Source organism: Xyrauchen texanus, chromosome 14 (genome assembly GCF_025860055.1).
Source record: "Xyrauchen texanus isolate HMW12.3.18 chromosome 14, RBS_HiC_50CHRs, whole genome shotgun sequence".
NCBI classification, from domain to species: domain Eukaryota; kingdom Metazoa; phylum Chordata; class Actinopteri; order Cypriniformes; family Catostomidae; genus Xyrauchen; species Xyrauchen texanus.
Window position 1 is genome coordinate 5,773,718 of NC_068289.1, and position 16,086 is coordinate 5,789,803.

Genomic DNA, 16,086 nt, shown 5'->3' on the forward strand with positions numbered 1-16,086 from the left:
CTTCACTCTTATTGATAGTCTCCAGATTGAGTGGCTGCTCATTTGCATAAAGTTACACTTTTTTCAACTTTGTCACATTGTCACATCACCAACAGCCACTGATACTCATGTCACCAGAAATCACTAGCTCTCATTGAAAATTAATAACTTCAACTAATTTTGTTGCTGCAAATCACTGCCAGTGTTATGGATGTTGCGATTCATTTAACAGTAAGAATTTATAAAAAATAAAAAAAATGAAATGCTGTCTTTTCACATGCCAAAACTATTTTATATATATATATATGAAAACTTTTTTTCAGAACATATAATGCAGAAAACAATGCTTTAGAATTGGTGTCATAATGTAGATTGTCCAGCAGAGCGCTCCGACTCCACTGTTTACAGAGATGAGCTGACGATGTCTCTGCAGACCGGGCGGAGTTAAGCGGTGCAGAGTTAATCGGTGTCTTCTCTATAAGTTGCTAACTAGTTTGTGAAATACATACAGAAAAGTTATTAAACAACGACCCTATACATTTCCCTTTTCAATATAACTAATATAACGTTAACCCTGTCCCTGACAACCATGTCACTCATGTTTATCACATGTGTTTGCTCTGTTAGCCAGCTATGGTTTTCAGTGCCGTAAGTAATGAAGCAGATTTAAAGGTAAACATCAGAGCATCTATTTACAGCTCAGCAGACAACAGTGCGGTTGTGTCTGTTGAGTGTTGATCTCATGCTACACTGTTACCTAGTTGGTGAGACGCAATGCTGGTAAGTAAATAAAGTCCATCTTTTGATCTCTGTGACAACAAGCTTATAGCTAAATAGCTAACCACTTAGCTACTTTCATTGCTTGTCAGCGGAGTGGAAGCTAATGTGGAAACATGTATTCGCCAAACTGTTATGTTCAGGATTCACAGTTTGGTACCCCCTTCAACCGAGCAATTCCAGTCGTTGCACTTACAAAATGTAATATTTAAAAGTCTGGTTTTCCACCGTTGAAAGTTGCTTGTATAAAAATGTACTGCATTCAACAATACATTTAAATTTCAGTCACTATTAGACTTTAAATCACCTGCTATTAGCAAAGTTCACTTTAATATGCACAGTCAACAGGTTTATTTTTGAGGTGTCGTGGACAGATTAATGGACTGCTTTAATAAATTTTATCAGAAGAAAAAGCGTTGGCTGCCAAGAACTACATGCTGCACTCCCACAATTATCTTATAGTTACACACTTCTGAATATTGCTGCGACTTCAAGCTCTCCGGTTATTTTTTTGTCTATGTACTTTTGCATAATAAGAAAATTAGCAGATAATCCTAAAACTGGTTAACTGTATTTTTTCTCTCATCGTTTACTCACCCTTATACCATCCCAGATATGAATGACTTTCTTTCTTCAGCAGAAACAAAGAATTTTTGAAGAATATCTCATGTCTGTGCGCTTACGTCATGCGAGAGGCAGTGTGTAGCAAGTCCCCTCATGGACACGCTTTGAAGAGCAACCGGAAGTAAACAATTATATTAATTAATTAACAAGTGAAAAGGACTTAAATATTGATCTATTTCTCACCTAAAGCAATCGTTTTGCTTAAGCCATTATTTTAACCACTGGAGTCTTAAGAATTACTTTTATTCCGATTGGCTGTGCTTTTTGTTGCTTTAAAGTGCTGATCACTATCCATTTGCATTGTATGGACCTACAGAGTTGAAATATTCTTCCAAAAATCTTTGTTTGAGTTCTACAGAAGAAAGAAAGTCATACACATCTGGGATGGCATTAGTGTGAGTAAATGATGAGAGAATTTGTATTTTTGGGTGAGCTATCACTTTAATGTCAAAAACTCGTGCCGTGTTATGCCTAGTCAGTGTGAACGCCCCTTACCTCCATGTGTCTCTCCAGTTCTTTCAGCAATGTGGGATACTTGTCCAGTCTCATGAAGGGCTTGCTGAGGCCAGAGGTCAGAGTCAGAATTCCTGGAACGGTCGCACCTCTCCCCTCCATGAACTCCCCAAGTTCCTCACTGCCGGTACAGAAATAGACCAATTATCATCTACCAAGCCAATGGAGGGGCTGACTGTGAAATCAGGACACAGTAAGGTAGCATACCTGTGCTCAGTAAGAATACTGACTGCTGAGGGGTGGTTGGAGCAGTATGACACATATAGAGACCTCATCTGGGGCATGAGATTCATGAAAAATCCTCCTACCTTCTGCTGCAGCTCTGGAAGTCTTAATCACAGAACGGGAACAGACAGAATGAAATCATAGTAATATACACATACAGAGTTTCAGTCGATCTTCTTTCTTACATCTAATATATTCTAGCATTATAACAAAGCATTATTTTCCAAACTTTATAGGGATAAAGTATTTACAACTAGAGGGCAGACATTAGAAACCTCTAGTGATCCTCAAATCCTTGTAAAGGGCCTCATGTTGACTTTGCTGCCCTGGTCTATTTTCATTGTTTAGGAGTCGAAATTTGATACATTTGATAGCATCTCCGTTTCGCTAAGTGGTTCGGCCCTCTTCATAACTTACTCGTGGGCCATTAATAGAGGGGCCAGGAACACATAGCTGTTCATAGCTAGAATGAAACTCACTTGGTGCAGTCTTCCAGTGATTGGACCAGAGTCTGCTGGAAAGTGCTGATTTCCTCCAGGTTTCCGAGGATGACACTAACGTCTGATGAGCTCAGTCTATGAGGAACAATGATGAGAAGTACAAGGACATATTGGGAACTGTAAATCAATGTTCAACAATCAGGATTACATTTGACAAAGAATTGTTCACTGCTCTAAGAGTTCTCTATTTGCCCTTTGCTATGTTATAGAACATAAAATGCAATAATGTGGAAGAAAATGATTTTACATTTTAAAATAATTAAAGTCCATGTTTCCCTATCAATATTTGTTGGGTGTGTGATTTTGGCTAGAAAAAGGAAGGACTTTTTACTTCTCTGCCAGATGTAGTGGTCTCAGGTAGTTGAACAATAGGTTCTGGAGGTTCTTTGAATAATCTGTTTCAGTTTCTAAAATGTTCTGTAGCACCTGAAAATAAACGAAAAGGTGTTATTTTTAGGAAAGACTTTCGATTGTACTCAATCTTATTATTTAAATATGTTCACGTTAATTCACAAACCATTTGATCACCATGTATGTCCAAAAGGTGCTTACCAAATTGTAGTAGGTTTTACTGATAGCCGTGGTGTCAAAGCCTTTGGGTGGGCTTTTAAGAGTTCCAGATTTAGGTGACACTGGTTTATCTGTAAGGACACAATGTATGCTTTAATAGCATTAAGTTGCACTGTGGATCAAGAGACAGCATTTATGTTTTTATTCTAACTATGGACATACACTTACCAAACCCTTTGATCTCTTTGACATAATTGCTTGGAAACCAGCCTGTCCTGCCACTGAGACTTCCTTCCCACCAACCTCCTTCTTCTGCACGAATGACATTGATGATGTCACCCTTGTTGAAAGAAAGCTCGTCCTCATTGGTCTGCTGGAAGTTGAAGCGAGCCTTTACCACTAACTGAGCATTACTGTTCTCCGTCATGTCCTACAACAAAAGAGTTAATAAGAAAGTGACAAATTGCCAAGTGTATGTGAGGTTTGAAACTTATGCTGTATTGAATTATATACATTTTTGTTGACACCAAATTGTATCATAAAAAGCTTATTAGACCTGTTGCTACAAAAGGGAAACAAGTGCTCAAGCTGACTTGTATTACAGATTTTCATGAATCTAAATCTACTGAGGTCTCACTCCAATGGATCTTACCAGGCTGCTGAACTGGTTATGGAGTAATTTAGAAGATCTGCCCAGTGAGGACTGGGAGGCCAAAGATTCAAAGGACTTGATCCGGTGGGCGGAGGAGTGACGCGTACATACAGAGTCACTGCCAATGCCAATATCTACCCCAACACAAAAAGAACACACAGAGAATTGTAACAAATGGTGTAACAATATCCCACATTATGAGAACAGTACATTATGAACATACACACTTGAATCCTTGGATAAGATTGTGCTGATGGGATTTGAAATTTTAGTTTAAAAATGTGATGAATAACAAAATGTGGATTTCACAAAGAAATAGTTGTAGATGCTATGCAATTTGAGGACTTATCTGGGGCTGTGTCGACACAATCATATAATAAAATATTGTGATACTTTTTCCCAGAATATTGTATCGATATTTTAGATCTATTCATATTCTACTATTTGTACTTTCAAATCAGCATTTCAATAAAAGAAGAAGCAGGTCGTCTAAATAAGTGCAAACTCAGTTCTGTCAGAGACACTGAAACTGAGCCTGATTCTCTAGTGGACACACATGGCGTCTCTCGTGTGTATGGCACAAGGGCCGGAGAAAATATTTTCTGCTTAATCGCAATCTTATTTTGAACGATTTCAATGTCATTTCTTAAATTCCTAAGATAGCTCTTTTATTATATAGAAGAGCTAAATCACTTGCATACACAACTTAAAATGTCTGTGGTTAGCCACTGGCTAGTGATTAGTGATTCAGCACTGAAATCCTTTCACTGCATGCTGAGTAACAGTTTGGTTTCACTAGTTCCGTGTAATGTGTGTCCAAAGACGAGATCCACGCATCCATTTTTCATTGAAAAATGTCTCTTTTAATACCCTTTCTGTTCTTTACAGTCAGTTGTTGAATAAAAACAACAAAAGAAACATTTAATTCTAATCACACATAGCAACGATGCTGTACAGAAGCCATTCGACCAAAACACTACTGTTGATGTCCCTGTTACTGGTCTTAAACAGACAGTAAAATGTTAGCACTTGTTCTAGATATCAATGTAAATACTTGTAAATAGTACAAATTAGGCATTTAAAAAACAAACATGTAACAATGTGATATATATATATATATATATATATATATATATATATATATATATATATATATATATATATGCTAATAAAATATGCAGTTTGAAGACATCAGATATTTATAGACCGATTTTATAAACATATTTATTTTTAAGGATTTTTTTTCAAATGCTAAATCGTGAACAAAATGATTAAAACTAATTATAAATGAACATTTCCATAATTGAACAAGTTAGAAAGTCCCCTCTATAATTAATAACTTAATTAAGAATTTCTTCTTTCAAACTGTATGCAAGAAAAATGTATATTATAATTGTAATATACCAAGATGAATTGGAATTGAAAGCTTGTGAATTGTTATTGAATTGAAACAATTATATGGTGATCTCGTCATGCGTATCGCAATACGTATCATATCGTGAGGTGGCTGGCAATACCCAGCCCTAGATACAACTTATGAATATTAAATTCTGATTATAAATGAAAGACACTTACCTGCAGTCACTTTATTGAGGGCAACCAGTGTACTTAGGACCTTGCTGAAGTTGTGGGCTTGAAGCAGGTCACCAGCCTCAAATGGCTACAGAGAGAGAAAAATATTATATAACACCATTTATAGACCAATAGCATGTCAGTTGAAGACAAATCACAGAACCATAAAGCAATATATGCCTAGGCTATTTCTAAAAGGGAAATAACTTTAGTTAGTGCTTCATAAACCTTACAAACTTGATATGACAGATATGTAATAAAACCTATGCAATACTAAATACACAATTCCCACACCTTTTGACCAAAACATTAATTTTCTGGATAAGATTTTTATAACGATTGCACTGATAAAGAGCAATTACTAGCCAATGAAATATTTCAGCAGTTCAGCATAACCAGAACAATTTATATTCTCTTCAGAAATCACCATGATGTTTTAGCCCTCATTTGCATAACTTTTCTAGGCCTGAGAATCACAATTTAAAACTTCCTTGATATTTCTAGGTTCCAGTATCCACATGGGGACCTCCAAAACAAAATATGTTACTTTAGTTGTTGAAAAAAATAATACAGAAAAATAAATAATACAAAAAATTAAGTCAAATACATGCGATCATCAGTTGTTTGATGACAGCTTATTGCCTTGTGGAATGAGGTAAACACTACAGTGACAATTTGTCATCTCTACAACAATCAAGCAAGTCTTTCAATCCAATAATTTACATACCCAGATAGGAGAGTATGTGATTTCAGTGGTGGGGGGGGCGGGGGGGTGGGGGGGTTCTTGGCTTTCACAGTTGTATTGTAAAATTATGCTACAGTTTACTGTGATAAATGTTAGTAAGGATGTTTATGTGTAGATTTGAAAAGTCTTGTAATTGATGTTGGGGCAGGGCAGGTGTTTTCTCTTTCACTCATCAGTGCTGTTCAGAATATCACACCGGTTTAGCTGTTTGACATGGTTGAATTGCTCCATAGTGCTTTAAAATAGAAAAAAAATTGGCAGTATTACTTGGCACACAAATGATAGACCATCATAGATAGTATTTTTGGAAAACAAAATTGTGATTGCGATTTGACCTGCGATATGATAAACATAAAAAAACTAAATGTGTGATACCTTTTAACCAAAATAGTGCATTTATAGATAACTCTTTTGTTGACATTATGCATCTATTTAAAGCTCCATCTGTGATGTGGGTCTCAACCCCAACCTCTTCTGGATACACTTGACAATACATGAGCATTACCCTGAACCATCTGTTCCATAATAAATGTGCATAGTTCATTGTCCTGCTAGTCCTTTGTATGCCATTCTGTGCATTAGGACATTATTAGACGATTATGACGATTAATTGTCTGTTTTAGGGCTTTCACAATTATAACGATTAATTGTAATACAAATTGTCATGCTTTTGTCATAGGTGTAGGTGTACTTTATAAACACAAAGAAGTCATTTATTCATATTTAACGTTTACGAGATTTCCTTTTAAGGCTTTAAAAACATAATTATATTTAAAATAATATATTAAATATCCAGCCAACCTTAATAGCTTTTATATTATACTTAGATCGGCGGCACTTCATCTTAAATCTGCGATCGTGCCAAGATTCAGGGCCGATCTTTTTTGCAGCATGCCGGGAATCACACATACACTGCTACTCTAATAAATGAGTGCTTGCTCAGCCCCTGAAGCTTGACAGTGAGGCCTCTGCAGGGTAAGTTGTAGGCAATTCTAAGCATTCACGAATTTAAACTTTCAGACATGCTGTAATTCAAATAAATATGCAGGTTTGTTTAAAAACATGTTATAATGTCATGTGTATGAATATTAAGTTGACCATTTGTTCAGTCATTTAATCAATGTGTTCTGAAGTGATCCAGTTGGTTTTGGGTGAGAACAGACCAAAATATAACTCCTTTTCCAATATACATCTTGACAGCAGTCTCCTTTGCGATCATGATTTGAAGCTCAATTAATCTTCCTAATCTTCCTTAAATTAAATGAAGAGAGAGCCTAGAAACTGATGTCAAGATATAGAGTGAAAGAAGATTATATTCTCACACAAAACTAACTGGGTCGCTTCGGAAGACATTGATTAAACAACAGGAGTTTTATGGATTACTTTTATGCAGTCTTTATCTCCTTTTTGGACCTTCAGAGGTCTGGCCACCATTCACTTGCATTGTATGGACCTACAGAGCTGAGATATTCTTCTAAAAATCTTTATTTGTGCTCTGTATAAGAAAGAAACTCATACACATCTGGGATGGCATGAGGGTGTGTAAATGATGAGAGAATTTTCATTTTTGGATGAACTATCCCTTTAAGAATCTCTCATAATTTGCAATTGACAAATCATTATTTTCCAAAATATCCGTTACATAAACTTTACAGCAGTCCAGGTGTAAATTAAATGAAAAAACATAGCTTCATCATCACAATGGTTCAGTTAAACATATTTCCAAACAAGACAGCTTAACAAATATAAAAGGTTAAATCAGTTCACGTTTGTTTGTTAGGACTAGATGGGTGACTGATGAGATGGCTCTCTAGAAGGAAATTACTTTTATCTAAGAGTTAAATACACTGACATTTTTTATTATTATTTTAATTATCGTCAATACCTGAGGCCACAGAGAGCTTGAAATTACAGCTTTGAAATTATGGAGAATCAAATGAAATACAGAAGGCAAACTATACATGAGTAAACAAAGCTTAAGATGATGCAGTCACAAACTCATCACCAAAAACTACTACAAAAATTAAATCCAGTCATATTTTTCAGAGCATCACAATTCTTTTGTCCATATTACAACAATGAATTTTCGATCTGCCGAGCGTGATCTCACTCAAATCGGTTCAAAGTTGTCTCCAACGTATATTGCACGCCTCTATTGTTTATTGTTTTCATTGTGGCGCCAATACTACAACACTGCACCATAATGTAAAGTCAAATGATAACAAATGTGTTCACTTACCTCAACGCGGAACACAGCGCAACCCTTGAGAAACTGTGTGATGTTGCTCAAACACTCGTTGTCGTTCTTGGGGTCTTGGAATATCTGATGGAGAAAAGGGCAGTTGGAAAACTCTAAGATTGTCCTTCACTTTGCTGAAAGCTTTTTAATTTTTCAAGAAGATAAATAGCTTGAATATCCAGCATGAGAGTCCACGGGCTGGTTGAGACTGACTATAACACACACACACACACACACACACACACACACACACACACACACACACACACACACACACACACACACACACACACACACACACACACACACACACACACACACACACACACACACACACACATTGGAACCTAAACAGATCTGCAGCACAGTGGAAGTGGATGTCATGAGGAGGAAATGACGTTTGCACTGATGAGCGCCGAACACGATGGGGCGAAAGGGACACGATCAACACACTCGCGCGCTGGCGGCGGGAAAAATAAAACGGGTCATCAAGCGATCCTTGAATCAGACCAGGTATTTTGAGGGGTAAAAGAGAAGACCAAGACAATCCCAAACCGTACAAATATTTTTAGATGCAGTAACTTATAATATATCACATTTTGTGTTCGGAATATTAATAATAATAATTATTATTATTAGCCTATTATTATTTGCCAAAATTAATAAGTTATTTTAAACGCTTGTTTGAAGAAACCATTGTGTTTCCTTAATCAGTGTCATAAATAAAAAAAACTATTGAACAAAAAATCTGCATTGCTGCAGCATGAACGCACATGTTTGTGTTGTGATCTGAACATACACGCGACTAGAGAAAACGCATTGGCAGGCCTACTTTAGAAATCATTTATTTCCTTTAAAGATATAGCTTCTCTCTGCTTTTAGAGATACAAATATTGGTAACTAATCTAGGAACAACTGTCACTGCACTGGCCAAAAGATCAATTCCATTGTTCATTTTCAGATTTTGATAGTAAACGATATTGATAATTATATACAGGTACTTGGCTCAAAACAATCAATGTATCAATCAATGATATATATGTAATAAGGGCAGCATTATGAGCAGGGCCTTAGCTAATGGGGTGAAAGGTGGTAACGATTCTAGGGACCCACAGGTCCATATAGGCCCACAACAAATTTTAAACTGTATTTTTTAATATTGAACTGTTTCAGTGACTTCAATGTTTCCCCATATTTGTGACCAACAGCAGGAGTAAACAATGGCTGTAAATGGAAAAACGCCTGTAAAACGATATCAAGAAAAACCTCAAAAGTTGCTTTTGATCCATGCCAAGTCACAGGAAAGGTGTACAAGTCTGAGGTCAGCACGTTATCCCAAATTTCATTGACATTTATATATATTTTATCCACAAATTACCTCCGAATGGCTGCGAGTATGATGTGTGACCCAGAGAGTGCACACATCTACTGGTACATCACTGAGATTTCTATTTTCTGTGAACACAACCCAACCCACTGCACTATTGTCACCTTTACAAGTTCACAATCATTTGTACATTACTATGTGAAATGAGTGTGTATAATATTCACTTAGTACGTATACAATGTTCATACAAACAGTTGTACATATCATCATCTTCCCACTGCTGATAAAATGTATATATATTTCCAATTGATATCTGACTTGTTTAATTCTGTCTACTTGCTGTGGTATTATTGTCTGTATTTATTTTTATTTTTTCATATTTATTGTTGTCTTTAGTCGTCGCCAATGTCTACTACATGTTGCACTGTAGTTCCCGGAAAGAACTGTCTTTCATTTTTATTAATTGCCATGCGATGTGACAAAATGAGAATAAAGCTGACTTTTACTTTAACATCACTGCATCATCTATCATTCAGAAGTTACAAATGTTTGTGCAGTTATCTGCTCTGATTTGGTCAAAATATTACAAAACTTCTGAGATGATCCCATCTGTATGAATGTCTGTAAGTGCTTATGTGAATGTAGGAATATTCAGAAAGCACCAGAGGCATATTAGTGTATAAGACTAAACATGAAATATATACTATATATTTACATTATAGTGCTTTTTTTAATTACAACTTGTTACAATGATCGCATACCTTTATAAAGTCTTGGTGTTATGATAACATTGTCCTATGTGCATTTCCAGTTTAATTGTATCCAAATTGGTGGTTTATAAATATAATTGATACGTGTACAGATAACTGACATGTCTGAATAAATGAGCAAAGACCCACGAGTGGTTTACCACTGCTCTCCCACATCATTGTTGGTTGTCTTTGGCTAATTTAAGCCATGTCACTTAAAAGATAAAACTTTATTGAATGAAAAATTCCATTTGTCTTTGGTAATTAAATAGCAGTATCACCTTTTCAAGATTTATAAATAGAAACAAAAATGTTGCCAATCCCACAGCGCAGCACTATGAATGTCATAAACATGGTGGCGTGGGCCTACCGTGGTGTCACAAGAAATGGGCCAATGTAATGGACCCAGACCAGTATACAGTCAGGGGGCCCAGAATGCCACACAAGTGATTTTGAACAACTGTATTTTATTTCATGTGGCATAAACATTATTGTAGCTGCAATTTAAGTATTGCATTTTAAGGAGCAATTTTTTTGTTGTGGTCTTTGACTTAATCCCAAAGTATACTTCAGTTTTTACGTGTACTTACATTTGAATGCTCTAGCCTTTCAATGTGTACTCCATTTGACCATGTGAGATAAACAGGCGGTAGACGCATGCGCTCTATGACTGCAATGCGATACAGCAGGAAAATATCTCTTCAGGAGTTTAGGCCTTTAAAGGTGTCTTTATTGTCAATCAGACTCAAGTTATACAAATTCAGGTATCTTCTGACCTCTTACGTAATCTTGATGTGCACATCTACTGTTGTTATTTCAGCCTTTTGTCTAATGTTGTGCACCGACATTAACTTCGTCTTAAAGAAAGCAACAGCCCATCTGTGTGTTGTCAGCCACTAATTAGTGCAAATATTTCCCAGCACGTGCAAGGTCTTTGCGTAAAGCGAACACAGTTAAATAAGCAGGGTTGCACGCATACAGTGCTTGGGTACCCTACTGATGAAGAAACTTGCCTAGAACGTATACGCTATTGTAGCTGTGAAAACCAAATTTTGGGCTTTACACTGACACCTAGGAGCATGGATGCAGCATCAGTAGAACACAATAGTTTTCAGTTAATGATGCCTTTGAAGAAATTCACTATTCAAAGTCAGCCATGATAAATTGAATAAATTAATGAAATTGTCCAATAACATGGAGGTCACTGAGATTAGTATTCAGCTCATGTGATCCTAATATGGCTGCCCCCATTATGGACCCTAATAAATAAAACAGCTTTTATAGTCTTCATCTCTCGTGAGTGCTCATGATTTTATACATATGTTTCAAAATTACTCAATTTATTTACTGTGTAAAGGCTGTAAAGGCTGGTTATGTTGCACATGCTGCTGCCCACACTGGCTAAAAAAAAACAAGTGCACTATTCTTTCTTTCGTTAGGCCCTACAGGTTTATTAAAATCTCTATACCTTTCGTGGATTTGAGTAATCTAAAATGTATATATACATTTTCAGTTTTCACTCTATCGTTAAAGGGATATCACCCAAAAAAATTAATTCTCTAATAATTTACCTACCCTCGTGTCATTTTTTCTTCTGCTGAACACAAACATAGATTTTTAAGAGAATATTACAGTTCTGTAGGTCCATATAATGCAAGTGCATGGTGAACAGACCTTTCAAGCTCCAAAAATCACATAAAGCCAGCATAAAAGGTTATCTGTACAACTCCAATTGTTTAATATAAGTCTTCTGTAGCAATGCAATCACTTAAGAGAAACGGAACCAAATCTTTACAATAAATATCCACTTTAAATTTCAGAATGTGAAAGTGGAGAAATATTGATCTGTTTCTCACCCACACCTATCAAATCACTTCTGAAGATATAAATTCAACCACTGGAGACTTGTGGATTACATTTATACTGTGTTTATGGGCTTTTTTGAGCTTGAAAGGTCTGGTCACCATTCACTTGGATTATATGACCTACAGAGCTGAGATATTATTCTAATCTTTGTCAGCAGGAGAATGAAAGTCATACACATCTGGGATGGCATAAGGGCGAGGAAATGATCAGAGAATTTTGATAATGTGGTTTTGATAATGTGTGCTAATGTTTTTATTATTATTTTTTTTTTTTTTACATTTTCATCATATCTGTTAAATGATTTAGTTTTCGTTCCTCAAAAAATAACTGCAATTTTAAAACATTTGGTATGCCAATTGCATTGCACTGAAGAGAGGCAAGGAAACACGGTTTCTTTACATGAGAGCCCCCCTTCTTTTTGACTATATACGGTCTATGGCGGCCCATGCTCATTTGCAAGCAATAAAAGAAAGGATACTTGACTAACCTTGATAATATCTAGCAGATGTTATCTGTCCATACATACACAGCCTTGTAATGCGATTTGCATGCGCTTATCCTCATGCTTCCATAACGTAAATGAACTAGGTTATCATTTACATTCACCTACATGTCGGTGAATGCATGCTTGTTATAACATGTATTTCTCTCGCGAAGATTATGACAGCCAAACACAAACATTCAGATTAAAACAAATCTCACAATAAAATCTCGTCGAAGACTGACTGTTTTTACCTTGAGCAACAGCAGCAATAGCGCACTGACTGAACCCCTCTCCTGACCTGCTGATGAACTGAATACATATAGCCTATGAAGGGATTTGTGACCAACAAATATATACACAGCATAGACCAGTTGTACAAGAAAAGTGGGATATCAACGCATAATGCTGTGTAGTGTGAGGATTACATGGAAATAAATACGGTGCGCCAATGGGAGGATGCGCGCTTACTTTATCAGCAGTGCCTGGACGCAGCCGTTCCAGTAACCTGCACAAGACCACCCCGTCCTTTAACGAGGATTGCAGAAATCCATCGGGATCCGAAATAGTCTTTTTCGGCGATTCCAGAACCCCGAGGGTAATGAGCCAAGTAACCGTTTGTTCCGCCGGATTCATGGCCAACCCAGCGCGGTCGATGCTCCCAGTATTATGTTTGGAAGGAAAAAATGAAAAAACTAGGCTGTCTGTTTTGAACCAGTCGTTGAACTGGGTACCATTTTCTCTATAACCGGTTATTTGAGGGATGGCGCATTATATGGTATTTTGGAGATGAATATAATGCTATCGCTTCGCTCCCATTCCCTATATTACGACAAGCTGTCAAACGCCTTTCAGTGGAAGAAAGTCAAACCTGCATCGTCTGCCACTTCACATCTTCCGGCAGATGACATCACAGCACAGAGCTTATGTGACCAGTCGCCTTTGCATCCCGCTTTGCATTTTGAATTAATATTCACATTTGTATTAACAGAGAAGTGTGGTGTATTTCCGAGACGTTAATAGTGGAATGGGGATGAAAAATGCGTTTGGTTAAATCACGGAAACACATTGTGAAATACTGTAGCTCTACACACAATACAAGATTACGAAAAAATGGATAATGATAAAAATAATTTCGTCCCTGCCGTTTATAAACAGGCAATATTGTTTTTGTTTTGTTTCAGATTGGTGCAGTTCTCTAGCGGTACGCATGGTGGCATCCGTTTACATTAGATTTTAATCTGAGTCCAAGTCAAATGAATGTGCAAGACAGTCAATCAATGTTTCCTTTAGTCTATTATCTTTTGATTTATTATCACTTAAATAGCATGTATAGTTTGTTCTTCATTGGGTCTAAAGATAACTTCTATGTATGTGTAAATTACTGGATGTGTGATTATTATGATTGATAAAGGGACGGTTCACCCAAAAATGAAAAATATGTCATCATTTATTCACCCTCATGCCACCCAGATGTATGACTTTCTTTCTTCTGCTGAAAACTAACAAAACTCCAGTGGTTAAATCCATATCTTCAGAAGTGATATGATAGGTGTGGGTGAGAAAAAGTTCAATATTTAAGTCCGTTTTCACCATAAATTCTCTCTTCCCAGATGGTGGTGATATGCACTAAGATTGTGAATCACCAAAAATAAAAGATTGTGAAAATGGATATTGATACTAAAAAGGACTTAAATATTGATCTGTTTCTCAACCACACCTATCATATCACTTCTGAAGATATGGATTAAACCACTGGAGTCATATGGATTACTTTTATGCTGTCTTTATGTGCTTTCGGATCTTAGAATTTTTTAGCCATTCACTTGCATTCATTTTTGTGTGAACTATCCCTTTAACCCTTGTGCACTGTTCGGGTCTTTTTGGACCTCTTTTGGTTTATTTATTTATTTATTTTCTTTAATAGTGTATGGTATCCTTTATCTGAGTGGTAGAAGACTTGGTGATTTTTCCTCCACTAGCTGTCTGAAAACACAAAAGAAATGTGAACTTGATTCGAAAAGTCTTAGGATGTTCCATGTCATTTTTGGCCACCATAGGAAATGAATGGGAAATACTAAAATACAGAGATTTTTTTTTACAGAGAAATCAGGCATAATGCAGAACACAACCACACATAAATGAAGGGGTGAGACTATAAAACAACCTCAATGCAGAACACACACACACACACACACAGGCTTGTTTGACTATATTAGTGATCTCTCTTGGCACTCTTTCAATTTACTGAAATTAATGTTTTTTATTGAAGTGATGATAGCATAAAATGTGCTTGTTTTATATGAAAATTATGTAATTTAGAGCTACATACGATCTAAATACCACTAAATGTACAACTTTAGTGTTTTTACTTATTACATATTACTAATTACATATCTTGAAAAAAAAAGGGAGGGGGGGTTGGGTTTGGGGAATATTACACATGCATGTTCGGGTGATTTTTGACCCGCAAACATCACAAGTGTGCCTCACAAACAAACAGTGCACAAGGATTAAATGAGCAAGCTCTGAGTATTGCATAACAGTAAACTGGCCCAGTCAGTGTAACAAAATATAATCAAGATCAACATAAGAGCGTGTGATAGAATTGAAGCAGCACTATCTCCAGGGTAATCATTATGAAAAGACTAAACCTAAACCATCACTTGTCCTCCCTTCAGTTTACCTCTCACTTCTTCTCCCTCCTGGATCATCTGCCAAGCGACCTAGAGGAATCTGAGTTCCCAGTGGGTCACCATGGATACCGGTAGAGATTCAGGGCCTGTCTCCAGAGTGAATGGAGGAGAGAACCAACCCCAGTGTGGCTGGGAGGGCAGAATGTCGTGTCTTAACAGGCCTGCAATGGGACCACCCACAATCCCCCAGACCCATCATCCCTATTTGCTGTAACCAAGGATGCCCCTGCTATGATTTCCTTTTACCTTTTTTTTAATTTCATAAAACCCATACTTTTTGTTTCAGTTTCTCATTGCAGTACTTCTGCATTAATTGACCTTTAGTCATCAGTCTCTGGATTAATTGACGACTATGGACATTTGTCATCTATTCCTGTAGCTGTACTGAGCATGATGCTAACAATAGTCGCATTCACACATAAAGCCTTTTCCAGAAAATAACATACAATTTCCAGTATAGAGGTCATGTGTGAGCACGACCCTTTTGGAAATACTGGTAATGCAAAGCTGTATCATTATGTATACATTTCCTTATTGATGGCATGTGTGAACAGCACATTTGGTACATTTACCAGTAAAGGCAACTCAATGATTTTCCAGTAATTTACCTGGTTGCATGTATGAACGAGTC

The 16,086-nt window shown here is 36.6% G+C and overlaps 1 protein-coding gene across 3 annotated transcripts in view; it reads right to left on the reverse strand.

The window, feature by feature from the left end:
• Positions 1 to 13,630, reverse strand: part of arhgef7a (Rho guanine nucleotide exchange factor (GEF) 7a) — a 28,250-nt gene extending 14,620 nt beyond the window's left edge. For all 3 annotated transcript variants that reach the window (XM_052143063.1, XM_052143066.1, XM_052143065.1), the window contains exons 1-10: positions 13,231 to 13,630; positions 8,337 to 8,420; positions 5,356 to 5,440; positions 3,781 to 3,914; positions 3,357 to 3,558; positions 3,171 to 3,259; positions 2,950 to 3,044; positions 2,598 to 2,693; positions 2,101 to 2,223; positions 1,876 to 2,014 (exon numbers count right to left, since the gene is read on the reverse strand). In XM_052143063.1, the coding sequence (XP_051999023.1) occupies positions 1,876 to 2,014; positions 2,101 to 2,223; positions 2,598 to 2,693; positions 2,950 to 3,044; positions 3,171 to 3,259; positions 3,357 to 3,558; positions 3,781 to 3,914; positions 5,356 to 5,440; positions 8,337 to 8,420; positions 13,231 to 13,395 (1,212 nt within the window). In that variant the 5' untranslated portion in view covers positions 13,396 to 13,630. The remainder of the gene's footprint in view (positions 1 to 1,875; positions 2,015 to 2,100; positions 2,224 to 2,597; positions 2,694 to 2,949; positions 3,045 to 3,170; positions 3,260 to 3,356; positions 3,559 to 3,780; positions 3,915 to 5,355; positions 5,441 to 8,336; positions 8,421 to 13,230) is intronic.
• Positions 13,631 to 16,086: the final 2,456 nt, after the last annotated feature.